We start from the raw sequence: 14013 nt of genomic DNA on the forward strand, positions 1-14013 counted from the left end.
CCTGCAAATTCCTTCAATGTGCAAATATGATTTTGGAGGATTTGGGATGGTTAGGGTCAATGACCGTGAAAATGTGAGGTAAATCAGCTTATTTTCACACTTCATATTTCACACTTCATATTTCAACTTTTTTAACACTTAATAAGCCTGTACTTCTGGAAAAATCCATTTAATCACCAAACCACCATACCAGAGAGAATGTATACAAAGAAATTGGATTTATTTCATAAAATTAGAACAAAGCAATTCCACTGACCTTATAAACCTTGCAACTCCAGAAACTTGTGCTGTATTCACACAAAATGGACGTCTATTAATCTGACTCTGCAATTCCTTCCAACTTGGACAGCAGTTTGTGCTGGCCTTCTGTCTGTATAATCAACGCTGCCTGATGCTTGCCTGGTGTGCTGGGCTTGAAGGTGACAGGCAAACGAATGAAACGATTGGGTGGGATTGTGTGCTGGTAATGACGGATGAAGAATGGCGGCTGAGGGCTGAGAAACTTGACCTGTGTGGGGAAAATGGTTAATCTTTAATTCATCTGTGTTCAGGAGGCACATGCCAGAAGCTATACCACACCATGAATGATCCATGACTGCAAAGGGGTCTATAATGTACAGGGCGAGTCAAAAAAAGCGAAACCCAAACCCCAAAAATTATATTATTATTTCTTTTTAAAACTGTAGCACCAAAACAATAACGACCGGAAAGCCAATTTCATAAGGTACTTTTAGATGAAAAGATGACTAAAATTGGTCCATCCGTTAAGAAAATATCACCATTTAAACACAATGACCCTAAAACCTGTCTCGTCCAAAAAAATGCGATTTCAAGAATCATCATCGCAATTGTCTTCAAACATCACCAGCGATAAAATCTCAGTTTAAACATTAAAAATATTTAAACAGAATCCGTTTGAAGGCCTGTCCTTTAAAAAAGATGATTTTATAAATCATATTGTTTGCCTAACCGGGGTCGTTAATAAAGATATTGTGTACTACAGTTGGTGACAGTTGGTGAAACAAGTATTCTGTGTCATTTTCTTTGTTGTTCCAAACAGTCAAAACACATAATGAATTGCCTTTTTTAGACGAGACAGGTCTTAGAGTCATTGTGTTTAAAAGGTGATATTCTTTGAATGGATTGAGCAATTTCAATAATATTTTCATCTAAAAGTAGCTTATGAAATTGGCTTTCCAGTCATTATTTTTTTTTGGTGCTACATATTTTTTTTAAATATGGAATATATTTTATGGGGTTTGGGTTCCGCTTTTTTTGACTCACCCTGTACAATGTATCCAATGGGGGGAATAGTGGAAGCATGGACTGCCTAGCAAGCCTACAGGGGAAAGGTTTGACAACTTACACATGCACGAAATGAATGATTTAGCAACCAATCGGTATTGTCAATCAACTTACAGCGTGTGTCTGCTTGGATGTATTCTGCACCTGAATCTTGAGCGTGGACCGACAGCCAACCTTAGTCTTGCTGAAGATGAGATGATCATGGATCAGGACCACTCCCTGGACGGACTTGGAGTCTGGACTTTGGTTCAGTTTTCCATCGTGAGTTTTGACTTCTTCAGGGCTGCCAGAGAGAAATGGATAATATCAGTGATTAGGTCTGCGAGATACTGGCTTTAAAATGGTGTCCCATATGATACGGCCTGATTCCGCCGCAGACACAGGTTTTGAAGGGAGTCAGGTTGGCGTAGCAGTACTTTCGCCGCCTTCCACCGCTGTGACCCGGGTTCGAATCCCACCCGGGCCAATATGTGGATTGGGTTTTCAGTCCCTACCTGATTCCGTGGGTTTTCACCAGAATATTCTTCTGGGCTTTTCCTCCCATCTCTAAAACTGTAATTTCTTCTCATTGTCTTCTCTCTACAGGTTTCTTCAGGCTTTCGAGCTACAGTGCCTAGGGCACTTTTGAGGAATCCTTGGTTTCATTACCAGAAAGAAATAAAATAAAAAAATTAATAAAATGTACTGAATTTAAAACAAAGGAAAATCCCTTTTTGTAGGTGGAACTTCATGTAAAATGACATAGTTTTAAAGTTTACTTTTTCAAACAAATTTGATTACACTAACGGTTACAAAAGCGTGACATTTGGAGGGAACCATGGACAGGAGTCGATACATGAAGTAATATGTTAAGTTTTCCCCCTTTCTACATCCAATATCCTAGTAAGAACATTGCCCACCAACAAGTTTGATAAATTGTTCAGGTTTCGAGAAATTACAGAGGATTATCTTCAAGTTTTAACGTTCATAACATGGACAGACATTGCATTTTTAAGTGTTGGGAAGCAGTAAGTGAAATACATGAATTATCCCAAATTGTGTCCCTAATGTAAAGCTATCTATTGAGGGATTGTCACTGGCCAATCTTAGGTTCAACCTCTAGGTATCTTTAAACTACAGGGTGTGCACATCTTCAAGACTTCATGTTCATAACAGGGACAGACATTTGTCACAAATTTCTGTCCATGTTAGGAACATGTATCAAGTCACATCCTAATTTCATAAATACTAAACAGGTCGCTTTAATCTTGAGTGATACCAATTCTACATTGAACAAGTAATATAAATGGAACAAGGGCTGGATTAATCATAACAAGAATATATAGTATGAATCAAGAATGTTCGTCCATGTTATGAACATTATCCTTCATTTCATCTTAAAGATGGCCAAGTAATTTCCTACATATCCAGTGAATCAGTCTACTTATTTATCAGTGCAATCACATATAATACAGGAATGCCTAAAAAAACCCCAAAGATTTGCAAAAAGCTGCTTTGAAATCCACCTCCCATTTCTCACCCATAAAGTTATCACTTGTAACCGTTAGTGTGGACAGACTATCCACTACATCCTGTCAGTGGAGTGTCATGGCCTAGCGGTTAAGAACACCGGACTCATGCTCTGGTGTTTCAGAGGCAACAGTGGCGTGGGTTCGAGCCCGGGCGCGGACACTTGTGCCCTTAAGCAAGGCACTTAACCATTCTTGCTTCGTCCCTCGGATGGGACGTAAAGCCGTAGGTCCCGTGTGTTGTATAAGGCCTAACGCACGTAAAAGAACCCAGTAACGCTTATCGCTAAGAGAAGGGGTCCGCCCCGGTGTTTCTGGCAGGAAGGATATGTATACCATGCCCGTGTGACCCCTGAGAAGGGGTGTTGGTGCAGTATTCATCAAGACAAGACAAGAAGACAAGTCTTAAGTTTATGCACTGATATCAACAAAGACAGTCCTCATACAAATATCAAACTACTACTGCGTACTAAGTCCCGTTTGCTTCCCCAAACACCTCCATAATTGTAATATGCAGTCCCTCCGGCTCTGTATTCTTTGTCTGGACTTGATTTACTACCATCCTGATGGAGAGTGGTACAGCCAGGCCTTCAACCACACTACCTGGCCCCTATGGGATATCTGGTAAGTGTGCTACAAATTACAACCCACAGCAATTTATCCTAACAGTAGCTGATTCACTGGGTAATATGGCTAACAGGGGAAGTCCTTACTTGGAATATTTGTCTATTTGGAAGTGACCATGATAGGTCAATCTTCCTCCCTTGACAATACAAGAGTGTTATATGTGTCTTGTGGTCATCTGTTTTGAATTTAAAGCTGTCTGGACTCAAAGACTGCGGCCACTGACGGCTGAATTCCAGGCCAGGTCATCACACAAGACGGTGCCCACCGAGGGAGTGATTAACAGGATTCTGTGTTTGCACCAGACTTAATAGATGACATGTTCAATTTCGGGATTCTTGAGGGTTTAATTGCCAAAACTACCAGATATATTTAAGCTCAAATTTTTCATAGTGCCACGAAAGTGATTCTGTTGTTATTTTTTTACTAAATGCTCAGCTTTTATATTGTTTTGGTTTATTTGTTGAACAGGGAACACAACTAAACTAGTGGAATCAACTAACAATTGTTGACTGCTGTGATGTGGGAAATAACAAAACGAACTACTAATTTTAATTTCCTACAGTGCTTCTTAAGAAGCACCATTGGAAAGGCCTTCTTTCATTGATTTCTTCAAAATGACAGCTTGCCAGAAAGAATAAGTTCACAGGTAGTTTAGTCCCCTTACTATCTTTCAACCAAGTATGTTTTGCAACAATAATTACGCCAGTTACTTTTTGGATAGCTGCAAATGATGGACTCTGGCTTTAAGATGTACTCTATGAAAACTATACACATCATTTTAATGTATAGCGCCAAAGATATATTGTTTATTATTGACCAGAGTTTTTGAAACGCTACACTAATGTTTTCTTACAAACCTGACATCCCCTTCGCTGGTATTCTCGCCAGCAGTCAAGTGGGCTGGGGTAGTGTGCTTAGAGATGACCTGTGGTTGGACTGCAATCAACGTCCCCTCTGATGTCCCGTTGGTCTTTGTCTTCTTGGATCTGTGCGTTGGGCGTACGGCATCCCCTACTCCCATCAGCTCAATGCGCGTCTTGTGGCTGCTCTTGGCCACGGCGCCTTTGTCACTGCTCTGTTGTCAAGGAGGAAACAAAACACTTGGCTTATTTTCTTCGCTTCCTTTGTTCATTTCTCACGGGAGATCCTGATTCTAATGTCAGACTCAATCTAAAGTACATGTACTGTAGTAAAATACATTAATGATGAGTAAGATTTGAGGGTGGAGATACTAAATAATGAATTGTTTGCGGAAACACCATGTGCGAATAATTTCTCAACTAAGAGAATGGTTCTGAAAAGAACCAGAGGTATAAACGGGTCCTCCCTCTACTGAGACTGCAACTCTACTGTTCCACTTCAGTCGGCACACCAAGCTTGCCCTAGGATCCCAGCTACTTGGCACCCACACAGGATGCAACTTCACACTTCATCGATTTCACTTTTGCTACTTAAGTGTTTACTTGCTTAGAGTTTTAAGGCACTCTCCTGAAGACGGTCAGAGCATACTGACTGGAAAGTCGAGTTTATACCTCTGGTTCTTTACAGAACCATTCTCTTAGTTGAGAAATTATTCGCACATGGTGTTTCCGCAAACCTTCATTTTTTAAATTTAATGATGATTTTGCTTGTGTTAGACCATGGAATTCAACGAACAGATTCCACGTGCTTCAAAAAGTGTTAGGGTTCACATTGTCTATTTGGAGTGCACTGGGGACAGTGAGAGTATTTAGTAGTTTAGTTTGATATGTTTTCCACAAAAACCAAAGCCCAATTGTCAGAATATAAGTGTGCTTTTATTACAGCACAAGGTCAATATATATTCATAATGAAAGACGGAAGTTTGTTTTCATCACATAAATGCTGTAATATCATTCAAGCTCATTTTTATCAAGTCTAAGCAAAGTCCGAGTCTAAAGTGAATAAATAACACAGGAGTATCAAAATCCAGTATAGAAAATTCCCCTCCCCCCAAAAAAGCTGAGAAAATGATTCGGACAATTTCGATCTATGAGCAAATAACTACATATCAGTATGCATAGACTGGGCGTTCTATTTTCCCGAGGCGAAGCCGAGGGAAAATAGAATGCTCCATGGATCACCGAGGGAGGCTAGTTTTTATCAAGTCTAAGCAAAGTCTGAGTCTAAAGTGAATAAATAACACAGGAGTATCAAAATCCAGTATAGAAAATTCCCCTCCCCCAAAAAATGCTGAGGAAATTCTTCGGACAATTTCGATCTATGAGCAAATAACTACATATCAGTATGCATAGACTGGACGTTCTATTTTCCCGAGGCGAAGCCGAGGGAAAATAGAATGCTCCATGGATCACCGAGGGAGGCTAGTTTTACTTCACCAAGAGATAAAGCATTCACTATTTGTTTGATAACACTTCACCCACAGATTCTGCTTTGTTTTAATATTTTAAGTTATTTAAATCTGAACACAGTTAAAATATACTTCAATTTCAGTACAAAATTGGTGGGAAATGTATCTCTCTCTTCCAAACCACCCCTTTACGAAGTGTTTTAACCCAACTCTGTGGCGCGCCGTCTTAGAAACAATACGCGCTACGCTCAACGTGCACACCAGCACGCATTTGCACACAAATACCGCCATGGGTATAGTAATTTGGTTGCTAATGGTATAGTACTTTGGTTGCTACGGGTATAGTACTTTTGGCCGTGCACAGAAAGATAGCAAAAATAGAAAGTATCATGTGACTTGCTCTCGGCCAATGAAGACACAGAAATCTGTGGGTGAGGTGTTATGGAGTACCGAAGTGAATACGTCATGCGCACAAAATGTGTGTAAAAGACATTAAGCGCGTGATTCAGCCCAAGAACCAACACGCGCGCGTACTACATTCGTTTGCACTACATTTTCTGGTTCTAAACGATGTCACACTTCGGCAATCCATAATCCAACATACAACTTTCACTGCTTTACACATGAACACAAAAGGAGACGTGTGCCTCTAGTTTCCTCTTTCATACTGACTAACATTATTAATAATAATAATAATCGGCATTTAAGAACGCTCTTATTACTTTAGGTGGAACAATGGACCGATCGGGATTGGTCATAAGCCCTGTCAATCTTAGCAACGGCTTGGAAATGACATACGCTTGGTAAACTGCGCAAATAATAATCGGCATTTAAGAACGCTCTTATTAGTGAACTAAATCACAGTGCTTACAGTATTATTATTACCCCTGATCATTGGGCCAATTAAACATTCCAAATACCATCTCAGCTCCCTGGGGAGTATACAGCTCGATGCTGCCTGTTAGGCGCAAGCAAGCTTATTCAACCACAATAACCATCTCTGCCCTCACAGGTACCCATTTACTCCTGGGTGGAGAGAAGCAATGAGTGACAAAGTGCCTTGCTCAAGGGCACACGCACCATGACCCCGGCTGGACTCGAACCCACAACCCCCAGCTTTACCCACAGACCACGAATCCAGTGCCCTTAACCACGAGGCCACAGCACTCCACAGCAACATTAAAGAGGTTGTGGAATGCTCGAAGACATTTCCGTCATTTTTCGGGTATATGTAGCCTAAGGTGCGATGAAATAAAAACGACTATTGTTTCTGTCATAAAATGAGTACAAAAAGTATTTTTGAGAGCTGTTTTTCAAGTCCTGTCATGCCTGTTTCGACCTGAACGTGCAATTTGTGTAAAAGTCGTCGTTGCGGGCAGCAAACAAAAAACAGTAAATCGTGACGTAATAAACAGGACTCCCGATGCAGAGTAGCATACACGAGTCCTGTTTATTACGTCACGATTTACTGTGTTTTGTTTGCTGCCCGCAACGAAGACTTTTACACAAATTGCACGTTCAGGTCGAAACAGGACCTGAAAAATAGCTCTCAAAAGTACCCTTTGTACTCATTTCATGACAGAAACAATAGTCGTTTTTATTTCATCACACCTTAGGCTACATATACCCAAAAAATGACGGAAATGTCTTCGAGCATTCCACAACCTCTTTAAAGCTAACATTAGCTTTATCAATGATATGAATCATGTTGGGAGACTTCCCTGCATACCTCAAGATCCCAGTACTGTGAATAGGCACCCTCATCTCTAGGAATGAACTCCAGATGAACCTAGTCCAATCAAATAGAAATCAAACCAATGATGACTTTGTGACGATAAAAAGTGACAACGTAGGATGGGAGGAAAGCTTGTATCCACTGGTCTCAACTAAAAGTACTAGTTGTGGCTGATGAACCATCAAAGAATCATGTGCTTACATGTATGCATTCCACTCAAAGAGCTATATTAAATTACTAGAGCGCTAACTCCTCATTCTTGCGTGCAGAGACGCTTTGAAGCCGCTCTGGGCGCAGACATTTTGAATTTATGTGCGTGTTTGTAGAACACAATCAAAATAGACGGATTGAATTTTAAAAGTGCATTCTAAATGCAACGCGCAATTAGAAGATATGCATACAACTTAAGCGCGTCATGACAGTTAAAAAAACCTCACGGCGAAAAGCATCTGCAGCGGAGGGACGTGCACACGTTGCGCTGTTTGCGTAGGGCAAAATTAAACACTCACTTACTGATCGTGCGTTTCGGTTTTGGGTGCATCGGCTTCGATGACACACCGGAATGGAAAACAAACACAGATATGCAAATAGCCGTACAAAAGCCGTACAAAATTTTGACTTTTCCATAGGTTTGTGCACAAACATGGATGCGCCCATCAGGCATTACTTTGTACATCGAGTTAGCGCTCTAGTAATTTAATATAGCTCTATGATTCCACTTCAGCTCTGTTCAGTGATAGGAAACATTCAAAACCTGTGGTTTTTGTTGCAACTGTACACTCCATTTATGAGATTTTGTGGAAATCTTTTCCTTTGTCTCAAAGCGTTACAAATACTTACCGCAATATTCTGTCCAGGCTCCAGACTTCCAAACTGGCGTGTGAAGCGGAACGCCGAGTATGTCGCCCTGTAGACCTCACCGTTAGCTTGCTTGACGTAGGTAGGAGCAAACGAAGACAAGCACCACTGACGAGCTTGGTAGGTCTTATTCTGAAACTCTAGTGTGGCCTCTGTTGGTTGGTAGAGGGATACGGAAGGTAGACTGCTGAGGGGAATTGACTTCAACAATATCAATGGTCTTTAATTTAAGTATGACAGGAGAACCATGCTAGTGTGTGGTAAACGTTTCCCCATTCCGGCACCAAGTAAAAAAAACACATTAGAAAGCACAACGTTCCTCTCCAAAAAAAGGGTAAACAAGTCAGGGTAGCAACATTTGGTCTGGTGAGCCTCTATGTACATCTTTGCATTCGGACGGTTGGAAAAGAGATTTCCATGTATCTTGTGTGTACAGAATGTGATTGTATTTCCCCTGGCAAAAATCTTAAAAGAGTGAAAGGTATAGTCCATCATTTGTAGTTTGTGCATTTTGTTCGTTTGAAGCAACAAAAGTGATCAAAATCTAATGAAGGATACTGAACAAGTAACCTGATGAAGTTATAGCTCAGCTTCAGCTGTAAATTTCGAGAAAAACAACATTCTAGGATCTCGATTCAAATCAAAAGTTGCTGAATCATGTTTTGAATTGGGCCTGAATTCAGCATCCGAGACACGTTCTCAATGAGCCGATTGCAGCTACGGGATGTCGCGCACTGATCCCACAAATTATAGAGGGCACGCGCACGTGCATCATGTCAACGCTTGCGCGCTTCGCCATATAAAAAAAACGAACTACTAACGGAAAAGACGCACCGTTTAGTTGGAAAGGCCTTCTTTCGTCGATTTCTTCAAAATGACTGCATGCCAGAAAGAATAATTTCACTGGGAGTTTAGTTCCCTTACTATCTTTCAACCAAGTATGTTTTTCAACAATAATTACGTCAGTCACTTTTTGGATAGCTGCAAATGATGGACTGTAGCTTTAACAATGCAGAGTATACAACAAATCAACTTTCACTCCAGTTTCCATGAAACCCTTTAAACAATGAATGACTACCTGATGTGCTTCCAACTTTGGTGCTGGGAAATCGGACGACTTTGGAGAGAAGCTTAACCGGAGATGCGCCATCAGTCCGAGTTGGCACCATTGAGGTGTCAGGGGTGACAGGTTGATCTGGGAGGGACTGCATGTTACGCATTGAGGGGACAATGGAGGTGTCCATTCCAAAGTCCTCTCGGATTTGAACTTTGACCTCCTGTGAAAAGAAAAGGCAATTTCGTCTTCCGTTAGGAAGGGGGCCAATGTCTTCACGATTATGGGGTGATGAGTTGGTCTCAATCAAGACTGGAAATCAAGACTATACTCAATTCGGGGGATTCACAATGCAGTGCGTCACCAAGAGTTTGCCATTGAGAGTCAACTTTTCAAGTTTACAGTCGACAAAATATGGCCCATTTGAATGAGTGTCAGTAGACACTAGAGCTAATTTGTTATAGATTGGGGCGTAGCGTTCTGCCGCCTTACCAAAAATCACCATATTGATACAAAGAAAAGAAAAGGGCAAACATAAACTCGAATCATACGCTTACGAAACTATTCACCGCATAAAACGAACAATTTCAATTGTCCTGCGCTGCGAAATTTGTCGACCATCTCCCACAATGCACTGGGAAAAATGAACTCTCTGTGCCAAACTATTGGTGGCGCTCTGCATTGTGAATCGCCCAAATTGTCTGTACTTTACGGGGCATGTGGCTTTAACAGGACCAGGAATCATTACAAGTTTCAAAGCCAAAACAACATTCACAAACAAATTCTACACAGTGTTCTCTGGCTAAACTTTTCCACAGCATGCACAAATTCTTTGCATTGAGATTTTACACATTACAAGGTGGAAACCCTACAGTAACCTCACGGTAACTTCAAAAGAGGGATAAACATTTCAGAAAATCTGCGTAAAAATAACAACCCTACCGAGTATGAAAACGCATCAAGGTTGTTTTTTTAAATTTCAGCTGTTTTTGTAAGTCAAGTGCTGTCTTCCTAAGATAAAGGGAAGATACAACATTTGCAAACATCAAAAAACAAAATGATCAAATTATCACGAAATGCCTTACTTAATTGTTAGGGACTGACAGTCTAAATTATCCTTTAAAATCATGGCTCCTGGTGTGCCGACATTTTCGAGAAAAACTGTATTTTTCCAACGCTGGTCGGCCGACCAGCAATGGAGAAAACAGGCTTTTTTGAAAAACTGTTCCTAAGTTTTCATATTTAGTAATTCTGACTTTTCTTTACAATTGATTACACACCTGCGAAGGGGTACAAGCCTGCTAGACTGATTCTCTGACCTTACAATTCCCCAGGTGTATTAATTGTTCTGTTTCATTTTAAGTGGAGTCAGGGAGCCAGACTACAAGAGCATGATAGGTTTTGTTGGTTTTTCCAGCATCTACAAGCCCAAAACTTGAAACAAGTCAATTTAACAATATTTTCTGTAACATACTAATCCTCCAAATCCATTTATTTCTGAAAATTACAGAAAAAGCAAATGTTGTACATTCCCTTTTACAAATGAACCAATAGCCAACATGCACACTGATTACAGGAAGATTTAGCAAGGAACAATTCAGAAAATACTATTTGAATTTTGCAGTACCTTCTGCCGTCCATCACACACCACCAGAATGGTTCCCCTCCAAGGCAACTGCACCCCTTTAGACCGAATGGAAGGGTTACAGCTAACCAATATGTACAACTGTTTGGCAGACTCCACCACTCCAGCTGCAGGGGTGACAATTAGGCAGTCTGGAGTGTGCATTGTTTCAAACCTGCAAAGGCAAAGAAAACCCTCAATTAGACAGAAATAACAACACAAGATCTAACCATTGCTCTACACAACAAGTTCTAAAACTACATCATGTAGATGTATTGGTTTAAAACATAATTTAAAAAAAAACTCTTGCATTTGAAACATAGTAACAGAACATATATCATACCTGCCAAGATTGAAAAGTCAGAAAGAGGAACAGGGTGCCTACGCATCACACACGGTGAGCGGCGCAGGCGCTCGCGCTAATGGGTGGGGTCCAGGGGCAATCATACAAAAATTGATGTTTTAAACATCAATTCTTACAGGGCCTCTACTGGTGTATAGAATGTTGACTGGTGAATAGAAATATTGGAAGGATGAAAATCACATCAACAGAAATTACAAAATATATCATACTTGAAGTGGCAGCATTTTCATAATTAATACCCATTACTGGTCTCCTGTGGAACTGGTAGATGGTTGGCAACCATGGTGTTTTGCCGTGCCCGGCCCACGCTTAATTCAGTAAGCACGCAAGAGAGGCAGTACACCAGACGGATGACGTAGCGGGTCTCAGTTCGCGTCCAAATTATTGCCTGCGGCTAGGTTGTCAGTGGCCGATCGCACAAGCCTGCTGTGCGCGCGTACGGCCGCAGCCTATTGGGACATAGCCTGTTCGATGACGTTTGAGTCTGGTTTACGTCCCTTTCGTCGTACATAAGAGCGAGGCGGATTTTATACCATTATGGTAGCAGCAATAGCGCCCTCAATACAATAAAACATTTTTCTCGGACAAGTGTACGACGGATCCGGGGCATTTTTTAATTTTTTTTATTTTTTGTATTATTTCTTCTCGCGCAACTCGGAAAATCGGGACGTTCCGATTTTCGGGCACTTTTTATCTCTGAAATCAGAACAGTTCCGCCTAAATCGGAACAGTTGGCAGGTATGATATCCCCATGCCACGCCCCCCACCCCCCAAAAAAAGGATAAAAATTAACAATTATTTCTCCATAGCCAGCATCATAAAAAAGTCAGTTTTTCACCCAAAAATCCAAATTCACCAACATTGCTGAAAAGTTCACATGAGGCACCTAGAGGAAAGATTTGAATTCCCCGAAAGGTTCAACTCATTACATTAAGTATCCAGTGAGAAAAGAAAACTTTTTGATTTTTTACAAAATGCCCCCAAAACTTCAACGTTTTCCATAGCCGGCATCATCGAAAAAGTCAGTTTTTTACCCAAAAATCAAGCTTTACCAAATTTGCTCAAAAGTTCACACGAGGTGCCAAGAGGCCAGAATTGAATTCCCTGAAGAGTTCAACTCATTACATTTGGTATCCAGTGAGAAAAGAAAACTTTATGATTTATTACAAAATGCCCTCAAAACTTAACGTTTTCCATAGCCGGCATCAACGAAGAAGTCAGTTTTTCACCCAAAAATCCAACTTCACCAAAATTGCTGAAAAGTTCACACGAGGCACCTAGAGGCCAGAATTGCATTCCCTGAAAGGTTCAACTCATTACATTTGGTATCCAGTGAGAAAAGAAAACTTTTTCCATAGCCGGCATCATCAAAAAAGTCAGTTTTTGACCATAAAATCCTACTTCACCAAATTTGCTCAAAAGTTCACACGAGGTGCCTAGAGGCCAGAATTGAAATCCCCGAAGAGTTCAAATCATTACATTCGGTATCCAGTGAGTAAAGAACAATTTTAGATTTTTGACAAAAAGCCCAAAAACTTCAACGTTTTCCATAGCCGGCATCATAAAAAAAGTCAGTTTTTGACCCAAAAATCCAACTTCAACAAATTTGCTCAAAAGTTCACACGAGGTGCCTAGAGGCCAGAATTGAATTCCCTGAAGAGTTCAACTCATTACATTCGGTATCCAGTGAGAAAAGAACAATTTTAGATTTTTTACAAAATGTCCCAAAACTTCAACGTTTTCCATAGCCGGCATCATAAAAAAAGTCAGTTTTTGACCCAAAAATCAAACTTCACCAAATTTGCTCAAAAGTTCACACTAGGTGCCTAGAGGCCAGAATTGAATTCCCTGAAGAGTTCAACTCATTACATTCAGTATCTAGTGAGAAAAGAACAATTTTAGATTTTTCACAAAATGCCCCCAAAACTTCAACGTTTTCCATAGCCGGCATCATAAAAAAAGTCACTTTTTGACCCAAAAATCCAACTTCACCAAATTTGCTCAAAAGTTCACACGAGGTGCCTAGAGGCCAGAATTGAATTCCCTGAAGAGTTCAACTCATTACATTCGGTATCCAGTGAGAAAAGAACAATTTTAGATTTTTTACAAAATGCCCCAAAACTTCAACGTTTTCTATAGCCGGCATCATAAAAAAGTCAGTTTTTGACCCAAAAATCCAACTTCACCAAATTTGCTCAAAAATTCACACGAGGTGCCTAGAGGCCAGAATTGAATTCCCTGAAGAGTTCAACTCATTACATTCAGTATCCAGTGAGAAAAGATAATTTTAGATTTTTCACAAAATGCCCCCAAACTTCAACGTTTTCCATAGCCGGCATCATAAAAGAGTCAGTTTTTGACCCAAAAATCCAACTTCACCAAATTTGCTCAAAAGTTCACACGAGGTGCCTAGAGGCCAGAATTGAAATCCCCGAAGAGTTCAAATCATTACATTCGGTATCCAGTGAGTAAAGAACAATTTAGATTTTTGACAAAAAGCCCCAAAACTTCAACGTTTTCCATAGCCGGCATCATCAAAAAAGTCAGTTTTTGACCCAAAAATCCAACTTCACCAAATTTGCTCAAAAGTTCACACGAGGTGCCTAGAG

General features: G+C 40.5%; 1 protein-coding gene across 1 annotated transcript; it reads right to left on the reverse strand.

Annotated features, from left to right (window-relative positions):
• Positions 1-233: 233 nt before the first annotated feature.
• Positions 234-11240, reverse strand: LOC119746191 (centrosomal protein of 192 kDa-like). Its single transcript, XM_038223004.1, has 7 exons — positions 11044-11240; positions 9441-9639; positions 8345-8514; positions 7499-7558; positions 4298-4515; positions 1420-1588; positions 234-508 (listed from the first exon to the last, which is right to left on the reverse strand). Exons 1-7 carry the CDS (start codon positions 11203-11205, stop codon positions 314-316), a joined length of 1173 nt encoding a protein of 390 aa, XP_038078932.1. The 5' UTR covers positions 11206-11240; the 3' UTR covers positions 234-313.
• Positions 11241-14013: the final 2773 nt, after the last annotated feature.

Source organism: Patiria miniata, unplaced genomic scaffold (assembly GCF_015706575.1).
Source record: "Patiria miniata isolate m_02_andy unplaced genomic scaffold, ASM1570657v1 HiC_scaffold_12, whole genome shotgun sequence".
NCBI classification, from domain to species: Eukaryota; Metazoa; Echinodermata; class Asteroidea; order Valvatida; family Asterinidae; genus Patiria; species Patiria miniata.

What these genes read in the sequence shown, in the direction of transcription:
- LOC119746191 (XM_038223004.1), bottom strand. Translation starts at nt 11,205, where the DNA reads ATGCACACTCCAGACTGCCTAATTGTCACCCCTGCAGCTGGAGTGGTG. An exon ending in TGTGTGATGGACGGCAGAAG is followed by an intron (nt 9,640 to 11,043) that starts GTACTGCAAAAT and finishes TTCTTTTCACAG; the next exon opens with GAGGTCAAAGTTCAAATCCG. An exon ending in AGCCTGGACAGAATATTGCG is followed by an intron (nt 7,559 to 8,344) that starts GTAAGTATTTGT and finishes TGATTGGACTAG; the next exon opens with GTTCATCTGGAGTTCATTCC.